General features: G+C 31.8%; 3 protein-coding genes across 5 annotated transcripts in view; 2 read left to right on the forward strand and 1 right to left on the reverse strand.

Annotated features, from left to right (window-relative positions):
- Nucleotides 1-379: 379 nt before the first annotated feature.
- On the reverse strand, nucleotides 380-9,881 carry LOC130452981 (delta(14)-sterol reductase LBR). 2 transcript variants are annotated; one of them, XM_056792542.1, is made up of 6 exons: nucleotides 9,540-9,881; nucleotides 8,978-9,384; nucleotides 5,661-5,812; nucleotides 4,777-5,580; nucleotides 3,426-3,840; nucleotides 380-1,121 (listed from the first exon to the last, which is right to left on the reverse strand). In XM_056792542.1, exons 2-6 carry the CDS (start codon nucleotides 9,381-9,383, stop codon nucleotides 844-846), a joined length of 2,055 nt encoding a protein of 684 aa, XP_056648520.1. In that variant the 5' UTR covers nucleotide 9,384; nucleotides 9,540-9,881; the 3' UTR covers nucleotides 380-843. The 2 variants fall into 2 exon arrangements, with proteins under 2 accessions (XP_056648520.1, XP_056648521.1); XM_056792543.1 differs by having other exon boundaries at nucleotides 8,978-9,343; nucleotides 9,540-9,855.
- Nucleotides 9,882-9,895: 14 nt separating this feature from the next.
- On the forward strand, nucleotides 9,896-12,029 carry LOC130452982 (succinate dehydrogenase cytochrome b560 subunit, mitochondrial-like). Its single transcript, XM_056792544.1, has 3 exons — nucleotides 9,896-10,095; nucleotides 10,167-10,384; nucleotides 11,625-12,029. The coding sequence occupies exons 1-3, from the start codon at nucleotides 9,896-9,898 to the stop codon at nucleotides 11,909-11,911; spliced, it is 705 nt and encodes a 234-aa protein (XP_056648522.1). The 3' UTR covers nucleotides 11,912-12,029.
- A 2,155-nt stretch (nucleotides 12,030-14,184) lies between these two features.
- The window catches only part of LOC130453190 (tyrosine-protein phosphatase non-receptor type 14), a 29,164-nt gene continuing 18,830 nt past the window's right edge, over nucleotides 14,185-24,518 (forward strand). The window contains exons 1-7 of one of the 2 annotated variants that reach the window (XM_056792808.1): nucleotides 14,185-14,474; nucleotides 14,532-14,903; nucleotides 16,127-16,295; nucleotides 16,409-16,650; nucleotides 17,833-18,049; nucleotides 18,954-19,179; nucleotides 19,846-20,248. In XM_056792808.1, coding sequence (XP_056648786.1) covers nucleotides 14,551-14,903; nucleotides 16,127-16,295; nucleotides 16,409-16,650; nucleotides 17,833-18,049; nucleotides 18,954-19,179; nucleotides 19,846-20,248 — 1,610 coding nt within the window. In that variant the 5' untranslated portion in view covers nucleotides 14,185-14,474; nucleotides 14,532-14,550. The remainder of the gene's footprint in view (nucleotides 14,475-14,531; nucleotides 14,904-16,126; nucleotides 16,296-16,408; nucleotides 16,651-17,832; nucleotides 18,050-18,953; nucleotides 19,180-19,845; nucleotides 20,249-24,518) is intronic. The other variant, XM_056792807.1, reaches the window with a different exon arrangement.

The raw sequence follows: 24,518 nt of genomic DNA on the forward strand, positions 1-24,518 counted from the left end.
ACAGGAAATTTTGTTTAAAAAGTATTAATGAAAAAAAGCATGTATAAGATACAACATAGTAGTTGACTAAATAATGTATAATCAGGTAAATTACATTCGATACATCTCTAATTTTGAATGAGATTTGCTATTGAAAACTACTCTAGCTGGTCATTATAAATTAAGGAAGTATCTAAAAGTGATTGTCAAAAGATTCTTAGAAATCCTAGCACACAATGTATGAGTTTTATTATTATAAATTTTGAAATAATTCTTTGATAGTTTGTAATAAAGAATAAATATATATATATATATATATATATATATATATATATATATATATATATATATATATATATATATATATATATATATTATTACCAAATGTCCAAATACTTTAAATAGCAATAAGATTTTGAATGATAGTTTAATTGGATTGTATCTAATTTGGGATAAAAAGACACTAGAGGGATCACTTCTAATTGTTAAAAGCTAAAATTTAACGTCGTTTATTAAAATGTGATCTCTAGAGCCATAGAGAAATTAACCATTGTCATATCGCCATAATTACTTAATAATTTATCAAAGAGAGCTTTTTTGCTTATTTAACAATTGTTGATAATTTTATTCTAGTTTCATAATTGAAATTTTTGAATTGTACATTTTTGTAATTTACATAGATATGTCCGAAAATATAAAAATTTTTTTTATAATATAAATGGAATATGAATAAAATCTACAATCTTAAAAAAATGACATGCACATAAATATATATATGATTTTATCAAAAATATTCCATTTACTTATGGGTGCATATTTTCTAATAATTATATATCAAAAATGACAACAGCACATTTAACTTTCTTAATAAACTTTTGGCAACAACAAGTATCTAACTTTGTTGCGATATCTATCCCATGCAGCTCCATACTTCTGTTTGCAATGGTGGTTATCTCTTAGTGAACGATGAACCAAAATCAATATCGTCAATATTATGGGAAGCGATGGTAATAATGAAAAAACAAAAGGTAACCAAGAAATATGCATGATTATATCACCCAAATAATTTGGATGTCTGACGATACCCCATAAACCTGATGCCAATAACTTTTTTCCTTGGGTTGTTGGTATCGTTTCCAAATCTAAAAGAAAAATAATATACTTATGATTTTCCTAGATATTTTATAGCTTTAGCTTTAATGTAAAAGCTTTATTAAATGTATGTACTTTAACTTGACGATCACAAATGGTATGTATACTATGCACTAACTACTTTCTTACATAACATCAAAACTCTTTTCACTGTGATGCAAATATACAATTGCTTAATTATGATATAAAGTACCGTCATATATTAAAGACTTCCAAAACACACACAGCTAGAGTATTTTTCATTTGAGACCCCCTGTGAATTTTTACAAGAGTGGTTTCTCCTATACTCACTTATGAAATAAAAGTATGGATCACAACAAAAAGTCAAAGAAATAAGATACATACAGGAAAAATCTAAGAACAAAATAGACACTTACATAGAAGACGTTACAAGAAGACAAAATTGTTAGAAGAGTTTACAATGCAAAAAACGCAAAGAAGAAACAAACAAAAAGACCAAGAAAAGTATAGAATGATGACAAAAAAATAAAAATCAAATGGAATGGGATAAGACAACAAAAAGTTATGGTCAGAAAAGAATGAGGGATAGTTTAGAAATATGATACAACACTGTAGCTTGACTCCACATGCGCCTTACATCCACAAAGGTAAAAAGACTTCTCAATCAATATTTACTTGAAGATTTTTTTTCAAAAAAAAAACCTTATGTAATCTCAGCCTGAGAACTATTTTTGCAATAGCTCATGCTGTTCGAGTAGCTTCTAAAAATAGAAAAATTATTCAACCTAATTTGAAAAGAGAACTTATGCAGCATAATAATGACTCCGATAAATTTTTCGCAGCTGAAAAAGTAAATTTGAACAACAGCCAAAAGATATCTGAAGAAATTCTAGTTTACTGCCCTAACTTTGAAGATTTAATAGCTATTGTTCAAGCTAAGCGAGAAATACCAAATACTCATTTGAAGTTCGGTATAGATGGAGGACGTGGTTTTTTGAAAGTATGTGTGACCATCAAGTGTTTAGAGATAAATGAATCAGTGGAAACGAACTCAACGTCAGAAGTATAGTGAAAGAATAACATCAAAAAAATATAAAGCTTCTGGTGTGAAGCAGTTATTCATCTTAGCTTTAGCAACGAGTACACAAGAAAATTACCCAAATACTTCGAAGTTGCGGTTAAAATTGTCGATCGATAACTTTGGTGGAATGGAACGATTACTACAGATCTAATGTTGGCAAATATTCTAGTCGGCATTATGACACAAGTTGCTATCTTTGTACGTGGTGTTAAGCTAAAAAAGGTGAACTAGGCCCTTATAGCCCAATTGAAGAAACGACAATAGATGATCTAGACTGGATTGAAGCAGAAACAGACAAAAAAAGCTCAGAAATGTAGGAATTGTATTCATCCACCAATATTTGATACTAATGACGATAGATTATTTCTCTACATCATTCCCTCGCTTGAGCTTCACCTACTTTTAGGTGTTGTGAATACATTAAAAAACACATACTTTGAGAGTTTGAAGCAGATGCTTTAGTGGGCAAGTGCATGTAGTGAGATAATACATGACTCTCCAGCTTTCAAGGGAAATTCATGCAAAGTGTTGCTTAATAAAATAGAAATATTGAAAAGAGACTCACTAAATTGTTTGAAATACGTGGAAGTATTTCAAAGTTTCAATAAAGTCGTTGATCCCTGTTTCAAAGTGAAATTAGATGAATGTAATTCATTTATATAATTATTAAATAAAAAATGTACAGAAGAATTTAAAAACAATTATTTAAAGTAGGAAGTGTGAGAGACTACATAACTTCACAGGCTTACTCCTGGGAACTTATGAAATAAAAGTTGAAGAAATTTCTAAGAGCAATTGGATTGATAGATCACCTATAAACACTGAGTATCTTTTGCCATAACAAGAAAAAGGGATACAATAGATCCTTTGGAGTACATGCCGAGTCTCAAGACATTACAAAAATGAAAATAATCTAAATTTTTCCAAGTGGAATGAAATGTCTCTGTTGTATGATGGTCTGCTTTCCATGTTTTCTGGTGTTTTGGTATTGTGATCGCATTATCGTTTCGTAAATATAAACCAACTAACAAATCTAGGGAATTATAGTTATTTATACAATTAAGAATAGCTGTAACTGTATCATTTCAACTTGTGTGTTTTTGAAAAATAGAATAAAAGATATTTCTAAAATGAAAAAAATTTATAGAATGTCACATTCAAAAATACATATTAACTGGATTCCAAAAAAAGCTACACAATTATGTAAGAATGTTATGTATTAATGTAAGAAATGCGATTTATGTATACTTACTTGCTATGAAAGGACTATAAGGATTTTTCCTGAAGGCATCTTTTTGATTATTGCTTTTTCTATACAAGAGTAATCCAGCAGCATATACCACAAGAGACAACAATAGCTTCCACCAGGCAAGTTCCACATTGTTTTCCACCACATATTTAATCAATAAAGCATTTAAGAATGGAGAGATGCAGTAAGACAGTACCAATAAATATCCAAAACCTTCTTGTTGATGAGTGAAAGAAGTCAACCACGAGGATTCAAAGATTAGGGAATCCAAAAAATAATAGACATGTAGAATAGTGAAAATAAGTAAAGTTGGTTGAATAGATGAAAGTTTTGGAGTGATTGTAAAAGTACTCTCCGAATTTACAATTCTATACTGAGGATCGAGATTATTGTAGACAAATGCTAGATCAAGAAGTACCTGAAAATTAAAATGTTTTACAATTATTAGTGAACAGTGTTTGTATAAACATACTTTTTATTTCATTTATATTATGTAATAATTGTAAATTAGAAATTTGCTTATTTATTTCATTTATAATACAGAACAATACAGACAAAAGCTGAATACATCACTAATAGGACGCATATCAATGTACTTAAAAGTATTTAAACAGTTTTAGATATAACATAGCATTATTGTTTCATGATTTTACAATATTTGAAGAATTCAAAAAAAGAGTTCTGACTAATCATTCACCAGAAAAAACAGTGTATAACTGCAGAGGACAACAGAAGACAAATTAGAAGACCCTCACATAAATAAAAAAATATTTAAAGCTAAAACTAACTATTGCAATTGCTAAATGAATGCTAACAGGTAACAAAGCTTATTTTGCAAATTAGAGTCTAGTAATGAAAAACAAGAAACTTGCTAAATAATTTAAACAGATAGTTATAAGAATTCATGGACCCATCAGACGTATTTCTAAATTATGTCATCAGGTGCTTTTACAGCCAATCTATTTCTCTGTAGAATGTTCTTTCAGGGTTTTCAAACAATAAATAGTTACAGGGGTAAGAACAACTATATAGTCAATGTGCATTAAGGTGGGATTCTACTTACACCACACATATTTCTCAATATTTTCCCAACAAAATTTTGAGGAATTTTTTCCTTTTGACTGCACGTCTTGAGGATAATATGAATCAATAATGGAGCCAAACACCATTATTACAATTTTCATAGTTCATTATTCATCATGGTACATAGCCTGAATACTAGTTGTTTTACCTCTAGAAAAATATTGATTTTAAACCATAAAGAGGTTACAAGTAAAATCCCACTTTAAATCATTGAATTAAACATGTATTAATTACATTTCAACTCTTTTAATTAGATTGTTATGACACTTACCGTACCAATAAGAGATGCTCTGAAGAATAACAATTTCAAATCAACAACAGAAAATAATCTAGGATTTATTTCTCTGCCGATAAAAAAACCATATAATCCATTTTTTCCAACTGCAAATGAATTGAGAGCACTAACTGGAACATAAAAACTTCTAATATAGGCTAAAACAGAAGCGCCAATACCAAGAATAATAGAACCAACTAAAAACTGAGAAACATGGTTAACCAAATAATTTGCAACATCAATTTTTTTAAACAGTAATGCAGCTGATATGATAAGTAATGTTAAGCAGCTAAGTAATCCATTCAAGCGGTATTCGAATTTGCCACTTTTATTTGGCGGTCCATTTACTTTGACACCACCAGCTGGTATAGCTGTTAAAATAGCCAGCAGTGTAAAATAAGCTACAATTCCAAGATATGATTTAGCATCAAAATAAGTCGTGTAAGATTTCAAAACATTCAATTTTGATAGATTGGAAAAAGAACAATCAGCCTGAGTACAAAAAGTGTACAACATTATCAGACTCAACGGTACTGCCGGGATTAAAAATAAGGCACCATATAATCCTCCACATTCGTCGAATTTTTTATTTCCTGTATATTCCTTCAATTCTCTTTGAGATTTTTTCTCATTCAGTTCATCCTCATCAGAAAATTCACCCAAACGTTTGATGACAGTTAGAGAATCGAAATGTTTGAGGTGCATCACCTTCTCAATTTCTCTGTTTTGTGATGATCTAGTAAATCGGCGAATAGTGCTAAGGGCATCAATAGACTCCGAATTACTGGATTTTTTCACATCCTGAAAATATAAAGCAACAAAAAAATTAACATTAGAAACTCAATAGTGATCAAAACAAATCTGATTTATGGTACACATACCTCAACTGCTGTACTTTCTATATCAATACGTCTAGTTCTACCACGAACCGCAGCTTTTGGCTTTTCTTTAATTTCAGGGACACTAGCATTGTCTGAATCGGTGTCTGTATCAATAATGATCTTCTGTTTTTTTGGTCGAACATCTTCAGTTCCTTAACAAATTGAAAAGGAATTGTTATTTAAATTCTTCATTAATTTTTAAGGATGTGAAATATGTAGAAAAAATTTTTGTCAACACAATAATAATGTATTATCCAAGATAAATGGACAAATGCAGAGATTGTATTCACATGAGGCTCATTAGTATTCTACACTGATGACTCGAAAACAGAGAATAGACCAGTAGGGACAGGAATATACAGCCCAGGAATCAAGCTCGCTATCCTAACTGCATAGAATATTTGTTACTCTTATGTTGGTACCTGGCCACACTGAAGTACACGGCAATGAATATCCTGATCATCTGGAGATAAAAGGCAGGATAATTCCTATCATAGGGCCACAATATTTTATAGGTTATTCGAAAAGCCATAAAGTCATGATCATAAAGAAGTAGGAAAACGAGAAGAAACCAGAAAGATGGAAAAAGACCCCTGGTATGAAACAATGGAAAAGATTTCTTTCCCATTCCACCAATTGGTCTGAAAAGGCCTTTTCATTAAAAAAAGACAAGCTAAGAAGAGTTATTAGTATGCTTCCTGGACACTGTCCATTGAAATACCACCTGAAGAAAATTGGAGAAATTCCCAACAGTTCATGTCGCACCTGTAAGAAACCAAAGAAAACCGCCGAATATCTCCTTTGTGAGTGCAAGGCCTTCGGTAAACAAAGAAAACGGTATTTACATTCAAGCTTTTTATAGCCAAAAGAGGTAAGCTTTATAGCTCCCAGACAAGTAGCTCACTTTGCAAAGTCGTTGCTGCCTGACTGGTGAACAGTCTGGGGTACACGATAGATAAATAGGCCAAAGTGTTAGCGACATAGATTCACGAACTTACTCTCTAGTTAACTAATTATCAAGAAATGGTGATATAGAAACTGATTAGCTAATTATATATTTTTATCTACATCATATGTGTAAATTTGAGCCTTTTTATTACATTATTTTCTTAACTTTGTTTCATTGTTTCAGTGAATCCCCAATCACACCACAAAATGTTGAGGTACTTAAAACACATCAAATCTTTTTCCATTTTAAAACACTTGATGTATTTTGTAATCCCAATTTTTTATTTTGATTAGAAAACTTCCCTTCGGCAGCAATAGTTGAAATATTACTATAATTTCCACGTGAAAATGAATTTTTTATCACAAGTACATACTTTTCAGGCTTGATTTAAAAGTTTTACATTTGACATTTAATATGTATCTTATATTTAGAATTTTTCTTACTTTGAGGCTCATTCATTTAATTGACATATTGAAAGAAAATAATGTTTGAAAATTCATTTTTATATAATGTTAGTGTGAAAGAAAGAAAAATTTCAGGAATCTGATTAACTAGAACTTTAAAAAGATGTTAATTACATATCCGATGCAAGGATACATTCAAATAGCTGGAGTAGACTGACAAAAATTAATTTACACACTGCTACTTTGGAATATTTACATTACGATAAATAAGTTTTCTTCCAACCCAAGTGAAAGTACACTTCTGTTCATTGAAATAGTATATAAGTTTTGGGACCTATTTTTGCAATTTTTTAGCTGTGTAAATTTATTTGACATTTGTTGTCATGTTTACAAATATTAAATTGTCAGGTAAGTATTTACAAAATATTTCAATTATACCATAATTATTAACTCTTTCAGTCCAACCGATTTGAGTAAATCCTTACCATTCAAAACTATTTGTGCATTACAAGTATGATTGAGAATTACAATACGTCCATCACTCACTAATAGTAAACACTCTTTTTTTGCCATTGTGTCTATAACAACAAATACTCCATCTTTATGAATCGACCTAGAGGAGCTTGAGTTGATATGGACACCTGGTCAAAAACTGTGTTCCTTGGGCATTAGGAAAAATGCTCATAGTGATCTACAATGAAACAAAGAAGGTAAAGGTCTTTCGATATTATTACCAAACAGGGATACAGAAACAAATGAAACAAATCGTATTGGTTAATGCTACAATGGCAAATTCAGTTGCTTTCTGATCTGATTTCAGTAAAGAACCTGGCAATGATTGGCAGATAGATCCGTCTCCTGTACTAGAAGGATTAAGAAAGCTTCCCACACCCTATTATATTATATAGGAAAACAAAGTTGTAATGAATTAGAGCCTCATTCTTTTCACTCACTTTTTCTAATCTTTTTAGCACGGAGTGAATTAAATTTCAACAAGTATTTCCATTTAAATTAAGGTCTTGCCATGCTATTTCAATTGCTTCCTATAGCTCTTCTTCATTTCTGGGACGAAAATTTCTTTGTAAACAACCCCCATAAATTTGCAGGCCACAGTAACGTCTCAATATCCTTTTGTTGAATCCATTGTTGTATTATATGTGGGCAGGACAATTTTCCTTCCTCCAGACCCAACCTTTCAGCTCAGTCTTATCTTGTTCCCATCGCTTCTTCACTCTGGCTACTGTACTCGCATTAAGATCTAGATGAGTTGTCAGTCTTCAAATAGATCATCCATCTTCAAGCTATCTGAATCTTGACTGAGAAAGCATTAAGTACACTTTCACTTTAACTGAACTCAAATTAATTATTGATGACACTAACAATGACCGTGACATTAGGTAAGAACTCTGATTTACACAGGCAAAATGTAAGTGTATGCTTTTTCAGTAAATATAAGTGTACATTGAAAATAATTGTGAATCTGATTTAAAATGTCAATCTTTGCTGCTGAAAATATCTTGTTAATCTTTTTTGGTTTCAGATATTAGAGACCAACAATATATAAATCAATTGAAACTATAGAAGAACTATAATAAATATTATAGAGCAAATGAGATCACAAATTTACTTTGCATTAAGGTACCAATCATTTAGTCACATGATGAGAATATTTGCTGTTTTATTTTAAAAATTACTTTATTTATGATCACCATATTGTATAATCATGATCAAATAAGCTTATCAATCTAATTGGTAAACATAAAATTACAAATGAAGGAATTTTCCTGTATTCCACAACTTTTAGTATTTCTAATTTAAAAAAGTCAATCAAAAAATACTTTAACAATCGATTTCAGCAAAAGGATAATATTTACTTAGAACAAAATAAATAAATGAAAATTTAAGATAAAGGTAATAAACAAATATCTTTTATATCCATAAAATAGAATGTGTTGCATAAATACCTTTTTCTTTATCTGTTTGTAATTCTATATTTTTTGTTGAACTTTTTACTGCTGTTTGAATTGGTGTTGAAGTTTTGGGTACTGAAGCACTTTTAACTCTTGCTGGGCTTCTTACTCTAGTTCTAGTTGGTGTAGGAGGTCTAGGTATGATCTCCGAATTAGTTCTAGCAGGACTTGATCTGGATGGATTCTTTTGTCTAGCTGGACTTTTTGTTCTTTCAGTACTTTTCGCCCTTCCTGGACTCCTTCTTAGAGTGGGACTTTTATTTCTTTCAGTACTTTTTCTTCTCCCTGGACTTTTTGGTTTATTGGGGCTTTTACTGCGATTGGAACTATTTTTTATAGTTGACTCTGTCGGCATTCTATCTGCAACAGGTTTTACAGCAGTCTTTCCTTTACCCACCATTCTAAAATTGAATGTTTAAAAAACTTTAATCACGTTTTACGATGTAAACAACAAACGCATACAAGGTTGTACCATAATGTTAGGCACGGACTGTTATTTTCAGAAATAGTTTGTCTACCATATTGCAACATATAAGAAAAATAATAATTTACTTACTTTGATTTATATTAAAAGATAATATAAAGTACTTCACAGCATTCAAATACTCTCCGTATTAAAGTGTTTGGTATTTCGTAATTGAACTCAAGCGACGCCGTTAAAGTGACGCTGAAAGGCTGAACTCTTGTCAAAATAATTGCTGGGATTGGTTGATAGGTACTATAATATCAAAGGCTTGCTAAGTTTTATAACCGAAAATTATTGAAACAATAATTTCAAATATCAGAAATTATTTGTAAAAACATACCACTAGAAGAAAGATTTTTTATTTTATTTTGTTATTTTTAGTTATTCTGATCCCCTACTTTGATCTGCTACGAATTTAAAAAAATGTGATATGTTTAAGTACGTTGATGTATGACAAAGTAACAGATTGCAAACTGCTCCTATTGGATGAAAACGACATCAGAGTATGCTTTCAAAACGCACCCACAAACAAAACCGTTGTGAAGTTGGAACTTGTCGAATGTCACCTAATTTTTATTTGTCAGGAATTTCTTAAATTTTCTTCAACAGAATTTGTATTTAATTTCACAATGTCTTTAATTTTCAGGTCTGCTATTAATCTATTATTTTTCGAATTAAATTAGTCTAATTCCTCTTTAATTGTTATATAACTTTCAGGTTAGCGAGACCAGGATATGGTAACCAGTTTTTAAAAAATACAAATGGAATGATTTCTTGGATGCGTCCAGTAACTTTAAAGGCAACAAGTATCACTCCACCCAAAGAAGAAGGTCATGATGAACGTAACATGAAATTAGGAAGACCCCAATCTCCTCATTTGACAATATATGCACCTCAACTTACTTCCCTCTTATCAATTACACATAGGGCTACAGGTAATATTTTATATTTTGGTATTTCGTTTACTAAATAAAGAATTGCAAAATTATGCTTTTATGGTCAAATTCTTGTGACTCCAGTTCTCAGTAACAAGTCATTAGAGTACTGGTCAAAGTTATTCATTACAAATGCTCAGCTAGTCATGACACTGAAGAGAGCAGATAGAAAAAACAAATAGCAGAATCATGTGCCATATTACCAAATTTCATGCAGTGCAAGTTTTTGAGAAATTGGCTGTTCAGCTAACTTTAATAATTGAGTTCTGCTGAGAAAACTTTGAAAAAGTCATTTCTTTTTAGACGTCTCTCACAATACACTCGGCAGTGATTGCTGCAATTCCTTTTCCACTAATATAAAAAAGTTATAAGATGCGATGCACATCTTGCATTTTAAAGGCTAGGACAATTTGACGACTTAAAGAAAATGTGCAGTTTGGAATATTTCACATGGACTGATAAAACTGCACTTTCACTGCAATGATAGATAGTTTCAGGATTGTGAAAAGTGTCCCAATCATTAAAGATGTTAAGTGAAATGTACCCTAAATTCATTGACTAATGTAATATCAAATGTCATTTGTGAAAAAAGACTTGAAGAAACAAAATAAGAACAAAAATGATAATAGTTATGTTATGTATTACTGTTGGTCTTCTGATACATACGTCCCAATAAAACTCATAATGTTCGAATGTATAGTTTAGAAAATATATTTAAATATAAGTTGTATTTTTGCAGCTTTAAAGGCATATAATTCAGAAACGAGGGGTCGTATGAGAACATTTTTTTGTCGCAGTATTATTTTCACACCCTGTATGAGGATACTTCATACTTACTAATTATCAGACTTTCGGATAACTTATTTTATATCATCCCATCTCATATAAATACCTCTTATAAGATTTCATAGGCAAAAAATGAATTATCTTAATGTCTTATAATCACTCTCATATGAATTCTCTAATCCAACTCGATAGGCAGATATTTAAAAAAAACAGAGTTCTCGCATTACCCTTCAAAGGGTTTATTTAGAGTATCATTTAGTTGAAAATTAGAAAGAACACATAAAGAAGTACCTTTATTTAACAACATACTAGTATCTCTAGAAATCAATATACATATCTGAACTATGTTGTATAAGGAAATCTCATTTTGTTATATTTTAATAAGAACGTTGACTCTATTTATTATATTTATGTGATGTATGTTGTACTTTATTTGATTATTTTTTATTTCTAGGCATGGCCTTAGCATTTTATACCATTGCTTTTGGTTTGACAGCTGCAGCCGCACCAGAATCCATATCTGAATATATTGATGCAGTCGAATGTATGGAATTAGGAAAACCAGTTTTAAGTGGGTTGAAATTTATGTTGGCATTTCCAATGACTTATCATTTCTGGAATGGTATTCGTCATCTGTTGTGGGATTCTGGAAGATTCCTCACTATTCGTGAAGTTTATGCCACCGGTTATATTATGCTGATATTAGCCATTGCCACAGCAGTCGGTCTTTCTGTAATGTAATTTTATTCATATGTTGTATAATTTTTTGTTACCATAAGAAGGTATTATATTAAATAATATTTATTAATTTATGTCGTTATTTTGTTGATTTTTAAATAAAATAAATGTATGAATACAACTTTGTTTTCTGTGGTTGAATATTTTACAAAACGCTTAACTCATTGATGAAATTTGTAGGTGCAACTTCGTGTTGACGGTCGATGTTATCTTAGTCACGTGGTACAATTTTGACTGGAAATGTCATCTTAAATTGATGCAGCGTCAAACTAAACATTGTTCAACTTTTTACTGTTTACTAGTGTTGTGAAAAGTGCAATGAACTACGAGCTCTGCTCACACACTAATCCATATATTCGGCATAAAATCTTTCGCTCCCACGGCTGCTCAAGACCCAGGACTCTATACTATATTCGGTAAACGTGAGTTTAGTAGTCGTTGGAGAACGAGGTATGCTTTATTCCTCGCTTTCACATGTTCTTTTATTTTCATCGAGTTGTCATTATTATAACCCTGTAATTTGTTCTTGACTCGTTAATGGTGAGCCTCGCTCTACAGGATTCCTCTTCCAGCTGCTTGAAGCTTTCCTTCAGCTCACGCTCCCTTCGACTGAGGAGATTAATGTCATCAGCGTAACCTGCACTATTCTGTTGAGTAGAGTTCCTCCTCTATTAACTTCGTAATTTCTGATGACTTGTTCCAGTGTCAGGTTGGAGAGGGTACACGAGAGGGTGTCTTCTTGCCTGAGACCTCGTCGTATTTGCAATTCTCGTGAAGTCTCCCTCGCTATCTTCACTTTGCTCTTGGTCTCAGCTACTGAGGCGAATAAGTTTGCTAAAAAGACGCAGGGTGTTGTAAGGTAAGATCGATCAACACTGTCGTAGGTTTGTAATCTATGATTAGCTGGTGTACGGAAATATTGTGCTCATAGCACTTTTCCAGCTGGCAACGAATGGTAAAGATTTGATCAGTTGTTGATCTCCCTCTCCTGAATCCGCACTGTTAATCTCCTGGGGCTATTTTGAAGAATGCTTCCAGTCTCTTTGCAATGACTTTAGCCAGTATCTTAAAGTCACAATGAGCAGTGATATACCCCTGTAATTTGCGCAGTCCTGGTTTGACCCCTTCTTATGTATAGGGCAGCTGCTGTCAAAATTATATTACGTGACTTCATTTGACGCTCTAACCCAACGTCACTTTCACGGTCAATATCCAACTGTGAATTAATTTATTGACTTTAAATTAACAACATTTACCAAATGAGAAATCCACGTAACGATTAATCTTTTAATGTCAATTAATTACTCCACTGTATCAAGACAGTTTCTATTTTAATCTTACAGATGGCGTGGTAGTATTTTATTCAAAAATTTCGTCTCATAGCGTGACAGCTTAGCTTATGGAGGGTAGTGGTAAGGAGGACCATCTCTTATGGGGACTTAGCTTAAAAACTAACCGTTTGTAGATGGTAAATAAATTATAATCCAAAATTGACCAGAATGGCACTCCTGTCGAACGAGATATCATATGAACTTAGTTATTTTAGATAGAGTGAAGTATGCAGTATTAGAAAATTTTATATTTCAAATTATTAGAGTCGTTAATTAAATATTGGTATACAAAATCTAAACTATTCACGTAGTACAAAATAATTTTGTAAATATAATCTAGAAAAACTACTGTGAGATAACGCTGAATGTTAATTAATTTTTGTGAATTTGTAAGAAAGTGTCAATTATCAATTCTTTCTTTCTCTGTTCTTATTCTTAAATTTCTACTATTTATTTAAAATTTACACTCATGCGATAGTAGCGCCTCCCTAATGTAAAGAATTTGATGGATACTTTCTGTAACACAGATATGGTTCTCCTTACCTCTACCCTTCATAGCATAGACAATTTTTTTTCTCGAATAATAGTCGTTTTCAATATAAATTTCTTTTTTCATCAATATTCAGTACTATTTTTCAAATATTACATAATGTCGCAAACAAAAAGGATAATTTACAATTTTGATGATTGCAGTCAATGTATGTTTTCACTATTATTTGAATGACTTGTCAAAATTAAACAAATTTGAATTGAGTACGGTCCTGTGTTATATTAAATAATATGGTTTATTTTTCGTGTCTAGCCATTGCGTACTATGTGTTGCCTATTACTAATAAAGAATCTTAAAAAATATTTTTGTCATTAATCATAACTTATCATAAAAGTTTTATCATGACATTCTCAATTTATCTGCAGTTATTTACAAATATATTCAGATATAAAATTAATTTGACAGCATTAAAGTATTGCGTCCGTTTGTTTATATTTTATGCACCTGCTTAAAGCTATTATTTGAAAGAAAGAGAGAGGTATGACGATTAATGAAAGAAGAAAAGAGAACAATGTTTTGTAGAGCAGGTGTTCTACATATTAATTAAACAAATCTGTTTTCTTCTATGTTAAAAAATATTTTTCTTATGTCAAAAATGTGAACTGAATGTAAATAAGTTTATAATAGTAGTCATAAAAGGCGTATATATTGAATTAGATTTTTAATTATTGACATTTACAAAAAAGTAAGTGTATTATTTTAGTGTACGCAGCGATATTTTGTCTAATTAAACTTTTTTTAGCTTCCTATAAACATGCAGAATGCCTTTTAAACTAAAACTAAAGAAGTCCCGACATTACAGTGTAGTTTCAAAGTCACTATTTGTTATATCTGTTGAAATACTTGATGGAACTACTGTGGAATGTACTCTGTCTTCAGAAAGTACTGGACAAGATTGCTTGGATGTAGTATGCCAAAAGCTAAGTTTAAATCAACCAAAATTCTTTGGACTTCAATATATTAGCAGAAACAGTGACAGTAACTTATGCTGGTTAGAATTAGATAGACCATTAAAAAGGCAATTGGATAAGTACGCTAAGGGCTTATGTGTTTGTTTACGAGTGATGTATTATGTTATATCTGGTGTGAGATTATTTAATGATGAGGTCACAAGGTATGTACTTGAACAACAATACTTACTAATTTTATTACCCCGTAAATATAGAAGAAAAAACTTATAACAATAGACATGTTATTAAATGTCTTTAATTTGAATAATTGATTTTATACTAAACCAGTAACAAATTCCTCTGCATGTTTAAAGTTTCTCATGCAAGATAAGTTTTGAGTTTTTCCAATCAATAAGAGTCAAGTTAATAATATAAGTAATTGGAGTCATCTATTATTTGGTTTCCTACAGTTCATTACACAATTATTCACCAATGTGAAGTTATCCATGGATTTTTACCATGAATATATTCATGGTATGAATTCATAAAGTTGAGAGCTGAAGTGCAAGGTTAATTTTGAAATTGAAGCCCAAAAATGACTTTTTGGAGTTAGAAAAAATATTTACGACACAATTTCTTGTTAATAGGTTTCTTATTGATTGTCCTTTGCAATAGTTGAAGAAAATATAAAAAAAATTTACGGCTTCGATTTCAAAACAAACGATGTGCATCATCGCTCAAACGTAAACTTTATGAATTTTTTGGCGTTGTAAAAAATACATGCATCACAATTTTTGATCAATTGTTTTCTAATTAGATGAACTTTGTAATAGTTAAAAAATTTCTCTTAATTTTTGGGCCTTTGGTTCAGAATCGTGAAATATGTACAAAAACATGTGTTTAAAAATGTTTTATCCATTTAAACTTCAATTTTCTACATTATTTAAAAACCCACTTTGTGTATTATTCTTTTATTAAGTTAAGGCATCATAGCTATTGCCTTTGGCATATCAAGTTACACATTGTTACAGTTTAGAAAGATATTGTCTTTAATAAATTGTATATCTGTTGGTTACTTCACTAGAAAACTTAACACCTCTTCAGCCTGTCATTATTATAGAACTAATAAATGATAAAAGAACATCTGCAGACAGGTTGAACCATTTTCAGAGGTAATTGACTATGAATCATTGAATTGTGGTCAAGCAGAGGATAGAATGAATTTGATGGTGTATTTTTATTTCTCCAATGATTTTTTTAGGATTTGTAGGTTTAGGCTTTGAATCAGTTATTTGAGTTGGATTGTAGTTGAATGGTAACCAGCTATGCAACTTCTCTGGCATATATATTTTGTTGTTGTTATTAGATAGAATTAAAAATTCGTATTAATTCTAACATGACATGTTACTTGTGATTAGAAGAAAAATCAAACTAATTTGGTTTTCAGATATCACTATTTCCTTCAATTGAAACAGGATGTAATTGAGGGGAGAATATCATGCACTCCTCAACAAGCTGTTGAATTAGCTAGTTATTCCATGCAAGCTGAATTTGGTAATTTTGATGCTGAACGACATACTGCACACTACTTGAAGGATTTTCAACTATTTCCAAAGGTTAGCTGAAAATTGGTATTTCTTAACGACTTCTTTTTTTTCTAAAAATTCTTTATCTTATGAAATTATAATATTTATATTATTCTTAGGGATGGGTTTTTATTTTTTTGTAGACTTTTACAGATTCTTCCCTCCTGGAAACCCTTACAGAGGCAGCCAGTAGACAACATGCTGCACTACATAATTTACCTCAAGGAACTGCTGAAGAGTATTATATTTGTGCCTGTCAACGTTTAGAAGGTTACGGACAAGAAATTTATGCTGTTAAAGATCAAGAAGGAAATGATATTTTGATAGGAATTTGTTTAACTGGTGTCTATGCTGGATATCCTGGAAAGGAAGGACGGCATTTCAGGTACAGACATTATTTTATAATTTGTTTCCAACTTTTTACAAAACTAAATATAGTTGTATAATACTATTTAGGAAGACTGCACATTTAATGATGTTCCCAAAAAATGTTTTTTATACTAAAAATTCATTATAATCAATCCAACATCCCTTTAGGAAAATGTTAGTACACATTAAGAATTTTTAAAGGTGTTTAATGTGTAACATATTTTTTTCTGGTGGGGAAATCTTCATATAGACACCATCTTCATAAAGATCTACTTATTCAACAATGAATGTTGAAGAAGTAAATCTTGTATAATAAATAAAAAATGATGTTATTTATATGAAATAGGTATTCAATGTATTCTCTGGGTGGTTTAGAAGATTAACCTCGAAATGAGAGAAACTAATTTTTGGTATACAATAAAAAACTTTCTTTTTGGTAGCAAATTATTGATTTTTAGAGCTACTATTATATTATTGTTGTTCTGGCAGAAGTCCAAAAAGACACTTTTGCAGCACAACAGTATGAAGGCTCTACCAGTATTAACAAACAATTATATGTAGAAATTAGTGAGTTTTGTCTGTCTACGGCTAATTTTAAATCAAATGTTATGAATATATGAAATAACTGAAAATTGAACTGCCAGAACAACGACGATATTTGTCATTCTGTCGTTTTTTACTTATCAGCAGGATGCTTTCGATTATTATTTTCTGTTGTTTTCGTTTTTTGAGTGTTAAGAAATTTTGAGAGTTTTGTGACAGAAATTAACCATGTGGTGATCTAAAAGATCCTGTGTCGTGGAACATTGCTCTCAGTTTATTACTACTATTTTTGAGTCTAATTGAAATATTATATAGAACAGATAAACTAATTTGTGATTGCGTGTAGTATGCTGAGTTTCTCATTTTGTACTATATCATATAATTTGATAAATTTTACAGGAGTTACGGACCTGGAAATTGTTAATCTTTTATAAAATAATCATTTGTAAACTCAGCATTTATTTTATTATATATACTTGTATTTTAGATTTTGATTTTGAGTCCAGATTTTAATGTAGATTTTGGGTTGAGGTTTTGATTGAGATTTTATAACTTTTGTTTAGTTAATATTTTATTGTATTTTTGTGTTGATAAAGTTGTTATTTGTTTTTTAGTAAAAGTGGTTCGTAATTCAGGTTTACTTTTTTTGTTTTAGTTGGTCAGACATAAGTAATGTTATTAATCATAAACGAGATTTCACAATCGAATCTGTTGGTGGTACTGAAAAAGTTGAATTTCAATTTAGTGATGTGGAAAGCGCCAAAAACGCTTGGCGTTTCTGTGTTCTCCAGCATATATTCTTCAGACAGTATGAAAACAATGTAGATAATGAGAAAGCACTACCTAAACCACCCGTTTTTCAACAAAATGAAGTAAGTAGATTGATAGTGGTGTAATTTAATTCTGCTTGAAAACAATTTTGATTTTCCTCTAAGTAGAGATTTCATTTTTCAAAATACTCTGAGAAGAAATCAAAACTTCGTTCAGAAAGTATTTTGGATGTAGGTATATACCTATAAATTTATGTTATCTGAAGCATGTTCATGTTCATGTTCATGTTGATCTAAATTGAAACTAACAAGTGCTGAAAAAATATCGATAAAAGACTTGAAATGTGATATTAGTTATTGAGGAATTTCTTTGCATTGACATTTCAATCAAGGTAAAATGTCCTCAAAATAGTATTATGGCATCTACATTTAATTGTTGATTAAACATCTATTGTAAAATGTCTAAAATTCCCATCAACAACAAATAGCTTTAAAGTACTGTTGTTTGCTTGATTCAAAGCTGATGGGAAGTGTTGAATAAAACTTGTTGAAATAGGCAAGAGTAGAGTAACCAAAATAATTGAAAAGGATAAAAAACCCACGAGTAAAAGAGTACAAATGTCTTTTATTGCCCTGGAGCTTTTCCTATAAGGTATATCTCTTCACTAGCTCCCTCAAAGCACCATCGTATCAGGAGCACCTGATGAAATTTGATCTAGCAGAATCAGTGTCTGTGAAGAGTATCAATAGATTTGTATCTATATGAGCGAAAATCTAACCTTGAAGCTAGTACAGATTCTGGTACTAATTAGAATTCTGAAACTGGAAGGTAAGCTGTAGATCCTGAAAACAGCTCTAGCTAGGGGCACAATAAACCTTAACGTAACCCCTAATCTGCATCTAGATTAAATATTAATTTTTCGAGGATACATTATTTCTAATTAATAATGAAACACTACAAATAAAGTTTTTCTAATAATTTTCATTTGGTAATATATTTTTTTAGGATAAGTTGAGACAAAAAGATAGCTATGAGGATGTAACAAATACTTCTTTACAATGGGACAGACCTGTCTCATCTTTGCAAAATTTAACACATCGTGCACAATCTACATCTTGTTTAGATCTCAATAAACAGACTGACGTTGATACACTCAGGAGTTTTCTTCCTTCATATCGTCCTGCTCCTGATTATGAAACTGCCATACAACAGAAGTACAGAAATTCATCAGGTAAAATTCTACCTTTTTCAACAAGTAAGTTTTAATACATTCACCCTTTTCTGGTCGTTTACCTTGTCAGCATTATACCTGAAAATCTTATTAGTAGAAAAACTATAACATTTTGTCTCTGCTGGATACTTTACCAGACCATCTGTTTTTTATGAATGATAATTGAGTGCTTTTTCTCTTTTTATTTTTGTCATACCTGAGTTGAACCTTGATCTCTTGGTTGAAATATTCTCAAACTTTCCGTATTGTCCATCCAGTTACTCTATTTCCAGAAATCTTTATTTATGGAATTCAAACTGTACTTTTATAATTTTTTATTAATATAGAAATTTTGGAAAGTATATTATCTGGGGTTGATGATGATAGTTTCGCTATCAAAATATACACAGTGTACTTGTTGAATATCGGCTTAGTGGTAGTAAACTAGTTATAAAAACTACAAGAGTTCAAAAGGTAAATGAGTTTCTAACAGATTTTAGAAAGGTACTTGTTGAAAAATCACTTGCGTTTTGAAATGTTTTGATTTTCATATCAAGTTACATACTGCTACTGAAATAATAATATATAGGATTATTTAGATGATTTGCTGTATTTTTTTAGTCATGGCACTCGTAAATGTGAATAGCTCATTTTTTTATTCGACACTAATAATTTTTATAATTCTAGGTGCCATAACTTCTCGGGGACCATTACGGAACACACATCCAATTTTATACAGTTCGCAACCAGAAATACATCAAAGTGATACATATCCTACACATCTCCACTATCCAGATGTGACACACAATAATATTGAACAGAAAAATTTGTTATGTAATAATGCATTTGGACAGTCACAGATTGTAGATAACATGGGTATGCTGCATGTATACAAATCCCCACCACCATACCCAACTAATAAGATAAGTTCCAATTCTACACCAGATTTGGCCGGAATGTCTCAACAAATCAAACCTCATACAGGATTTGTCAGTAATATTGTTAGTGGATCAAGTCCTGACTTAGTTTCAGGAGGGAATTTATATTTAAGACAGCTTTATCCTGGTCACTCTGCTCATCCCGTCCATAGGTATGTAATATGTGTTATAACGATGTCATTCCCCTCACACCAACTTATAGAATATGAAATAAAAATTCAAAGTTGAACAATTTAATATACATGTAATTATGAACAAAGTGTCTAGTAATCTTGATATATTTTGGCGAGTAGATTCTAATTTTACCTGGATAATACTTGTGGGTAATTAAAAAGCAATTTTTTTGAAAATATCGAACTAGAGCAGTAATATATTTCATTTATTGCAAATAAAATGCATTAACAATAACATGGAGATGAAGCCTCCTTAGTCAAAGTTAAGGAGAAGTAGCCAAAATGCTAAGTCTTTATTTTTGGTTGATTCACTTCAAATTGAAAAAATAATTTGGTACTAAATGTACACAGAAGCAAGATAAAAATCTGTAAGATAAAATTAAATGTGCTCGGAAGCTTCATCACCACCAACGGTATATACTAGTTCCACCCAGATAGCTGCCGGACATTTTACGTCAGGACTTGCATACTTCAAGGCTCTGGCCATTTCTACGATAGTTCTATTTTCACGCTCTTCCGCGCCATTTTGTTCCGGCGTATAGGGAGGTCGTCAGACGTTGTGGTGTATCTCCATATTCTTTCAGGATGGCCGAGGGTACAAGCTTTCCTAGTACTTCACGCAAAGCCTCTTTGACTGCAGATTTTTCCATTGCAACCAAAAATAGCAGTTCTTGAAAAATGGCTTTTTATTTCGATCAAATAGCGACGACCATTAAATGATGGATCGAATGGTCCGTATAAATCACCCGACCACAGCTCACCTGGGGCGGAGGCTTTTACTCAGGTTCCAAACGGTAACTGATGTGCCTTACCGAATTGGCATGGTTCACAAATTTCGTGATCAACAGGTACCTTGACATCTAGTTCAGAATCAAGTTTTGAACAGACATGGCGCTTGTCCATGTGACTTCAGCGCTCATGATACAGCTGAAGTGTCTTGTTGCCTTCATTCACATTAGCGCATACTTCTGCTGGCTCTACAGACTGAAAAAAGGGAAGATAAAGGGTTCCGCCCGTGTTACGGGAACCTCTAAAGATTGTCTATTCACAGATACTGAACCGACATTCAGTGTCAGTTGATTCAAATTTGCTATTCGGATTTCAATCGTGATCAGTAGAGACAGAGACGAGGTTTTGAAATATGTTGGGCACATACCATACATCATTAAGCGTGAATATTTTTAGCTTTCCACTGCCATAGTCGGCCACTTCAATTGTCGCACTGCCAAGAGCTTTGGTTAATTCCTTTCCTGCAGCTTTGACAGTAGCATTTGAAGTTACTGGAAAAGGCTTATAATCAGTGAACCAGTTTAAATTTGTGATAGCCATTTTGATGTCACTGCTAATCTAGACTAGAGCAATACGGGAATCAGTCACATTACCTTGTGAGCTCTTTTGTTCACTCCCGATAGAGGTCATTGTTGTAGTGCTAGTTACTCCTACTCTTTCTGGATATTTGGACTCCCCATCTGCTTCCCACTTAAAATTGACTAATTCAATGGTCTTCAGAATTATAGTTCTTGCATTTCGAGGTTTTCTTTTTCTGCTGTCCGCCATTGTTTGTAGCTCTCAAAATTAAAGCAGGCGAGAGATCTTCTACCAACTTATTTTCGCTTGCTTTCACCATTAGATAACTGGAATGATTCAAAACACTTAGGTAAAATATGCAGTACCTTTGGAGAAGGTACTCAAAAAAATCATCGACGGGCATATTCGTTATCATCCCATACTGAAAAAATTAACACTAACTAAACAACTGATCTTCAGCTTTGTTGTCAAACTGCTCAACCGGAATGTCCCATGTTTCCTTAGCTGACGACCTACCTCAATTCACCGGTGAAGATCGTCGCTAACGCACTGAGAAATTATTATTTTAGCAGACTTGTTGTACGCCTCGAGATCTGCCCTTTTAGCCTTACTTGGCGATTCGTATGAAAACTCAGGCTTCTTCCTGGTACCCTCAACGATTCCGACCGCATCATACAATTCCAACACGATTCTTCCATGTTGGTTAATCTTCAGCTCCTTTCAACGGTTTTATACCTTTTACGCAATCCATTTTAGAGCTGGACGAATTCAAACTGAGCGTTTGGGGTAATCACAAAGCACACACAGGTGAAAACCGGCACTTCAATGATCACGTGTAGGTTGCTTAGATCTCAGAACACAATACAACGCAGTTAGTCGAACTGGCACCCATAACTTGATGCGATTTTCGTGTTATAATCTAAACAAATTTTTTCAGTTTAGTTTTTAATTACTTGACAAAAGAAATTCAAATTACAAGTAAATTGGAATATATGAAGCAAAAATAAACGTTAAGAAGCAGGACCGTCAACCATTCATAATGATAAGCCGCAGTTTCCGCAGACAGCCGCTACAAAAATAACTGTAGAGTTGGGATTCTTCAACGTGCTTCAATACAAATAGAAGGTAGAAACTTTTTAGGTCTTGGAGAACCAGAGTGTCGCCATTCCATCGATTGTTGCTTTGTTCCTGGATTGTAGAAATGTACCCAAGTCTCATCCATAGTAACAGTTCGTCTTAAAAAATCTACATCGTTTTCAAATCGAGCACAGATTGAACGTCATGCTTCTACCCTTGCACGCTTTTGGTCAATACTTCAACAATCACCGTGTTTCAATACAAATAGAAGGCAGAAATAGAGACTCAGATCGGCTCAATATGAATATCTTGTTATATCATTGGAAATCTAAGCCCACATAAAGAAGTATGGGACCGAATAGAACATTTAAATGGCCAGGGTTGCTTTATGTGATGGGGACCTAGACAATCAAGGTTACCACAATTTCTTATTTACTGGAAGCTCTCAAAATGTGACTCCACCGCCAAAAACATTGGACAGAGGATTAACAAAATGGTGAAAGGCAAAAAACGTATATCTTCAGAGGCGTATTATGTTTGACAAAGTCAAAAGCTTTAAGGGGTGTAGGAAGAAAACAAGCTTCTTGGTCAAGAAATATTTGTGAATGGACAAATGCTGATAGAAATAGTTACACAATTGTATATATTTAAGCTGATTTTGTGAGTCTATATCAAGTTGAATTTGCTCAAAATATGTCAGAATTTGTAACATTAAATTTTAAGCTTTTATTTCACATTGTTTAGATTATAATTTTTTCAGGTGATTGTGTTTTATTGTTTTATAAAATGTTAATAATGCAGTGATCAATAATATGATTGTATTCTTTTTGTAAGAATAGATAGTTTACTTGTATAAATAGGCAACCCTGTAAAGTGAATGCGAATGGGAGACTAAAATAATTCAAAGAGGACTATTGGTGTTATCAAAGAATTCAGTAGATGACTTCTTATAGCAGCCATTACACACACTGGATCTATATAGCATCCAGTATGTCTCATATTCTTACCGGTAGAGACAAACAGTGACAAGTTTAGACGCGTTTCTGATTGTCATTCTCATGGTATTTACAGTATCTGTCATGAAACATGGATCTCCAATAACACATTAACATGAAGATTTCTTTCAAGTGAAGAAAGAAAAAAGTTTTTCAATTTGCATGAAATTGAAAAATTGTTTTCATGCAGATCTTGATTTCATTTCAAAATTTTTTTATTGGAGATGGAAGTTAGCTCTCATTGAATTACCAGTGATTCATCTTGCCCTAAGTATGTCCATCAACCAAAGTTAAATAACAAATTTGTGGTCAATGTTTTCTTCAATTGTGAGGGCATAGTACGATTATAGTTTTTTTAAACAATTGGTAATTACTAATTTCACAGGGGGTACCACTTTCTTCTTCATTATGAAAATGTGCCGTGTCATAAGTTATTTTTGAATCACGAATTTTTGTCGACTAAGTTTCCCAATTTGTTCACAACCACCTCACTTATCACAATTAGTACATGTTGTTTCTGGCTCTTTCCAAATAGAGCATACTTGTGTAAATACTGCTTGTAGTAAAACCCTTGTTTAACATTGTGATTTCTCCTAATCAAAAACATTGTGATAGAAAAAAGATTTAGCATGTCTCATGTACTGTCATCATTGAAATTTTTTCACTCGTCATTAAATGAATAATAGTATTAATCAACTTTCTGTAAGTTTTTTTATATATTTTGAAGCAATCCCAAATTATGCTGAAACATCATAAAGATATTTCTATAAAAACACATTATTCATTAAATTCGATACTAATAAAGGAAATTTTTTTATGAAATGTTCTTATTGATATAATGGTATAAGTAAGAAAATAAAAATAATGTC

This window comes from Diorhabda sublineata, chromosome 2, assembly GCF_026230105.1.
Source record: "Diorhabda sublineata isolate icDioSubl1.1 chromosome 2, icDioSubl1.1, whole genome shotgun sequence".
Taxonomy (NCBI): Eukaryota; Metazoa; Arthropoda; class Insecta; order Coleoptera; family Chrysomelidae; genus Diorhabda; species Diorhabda sublineata.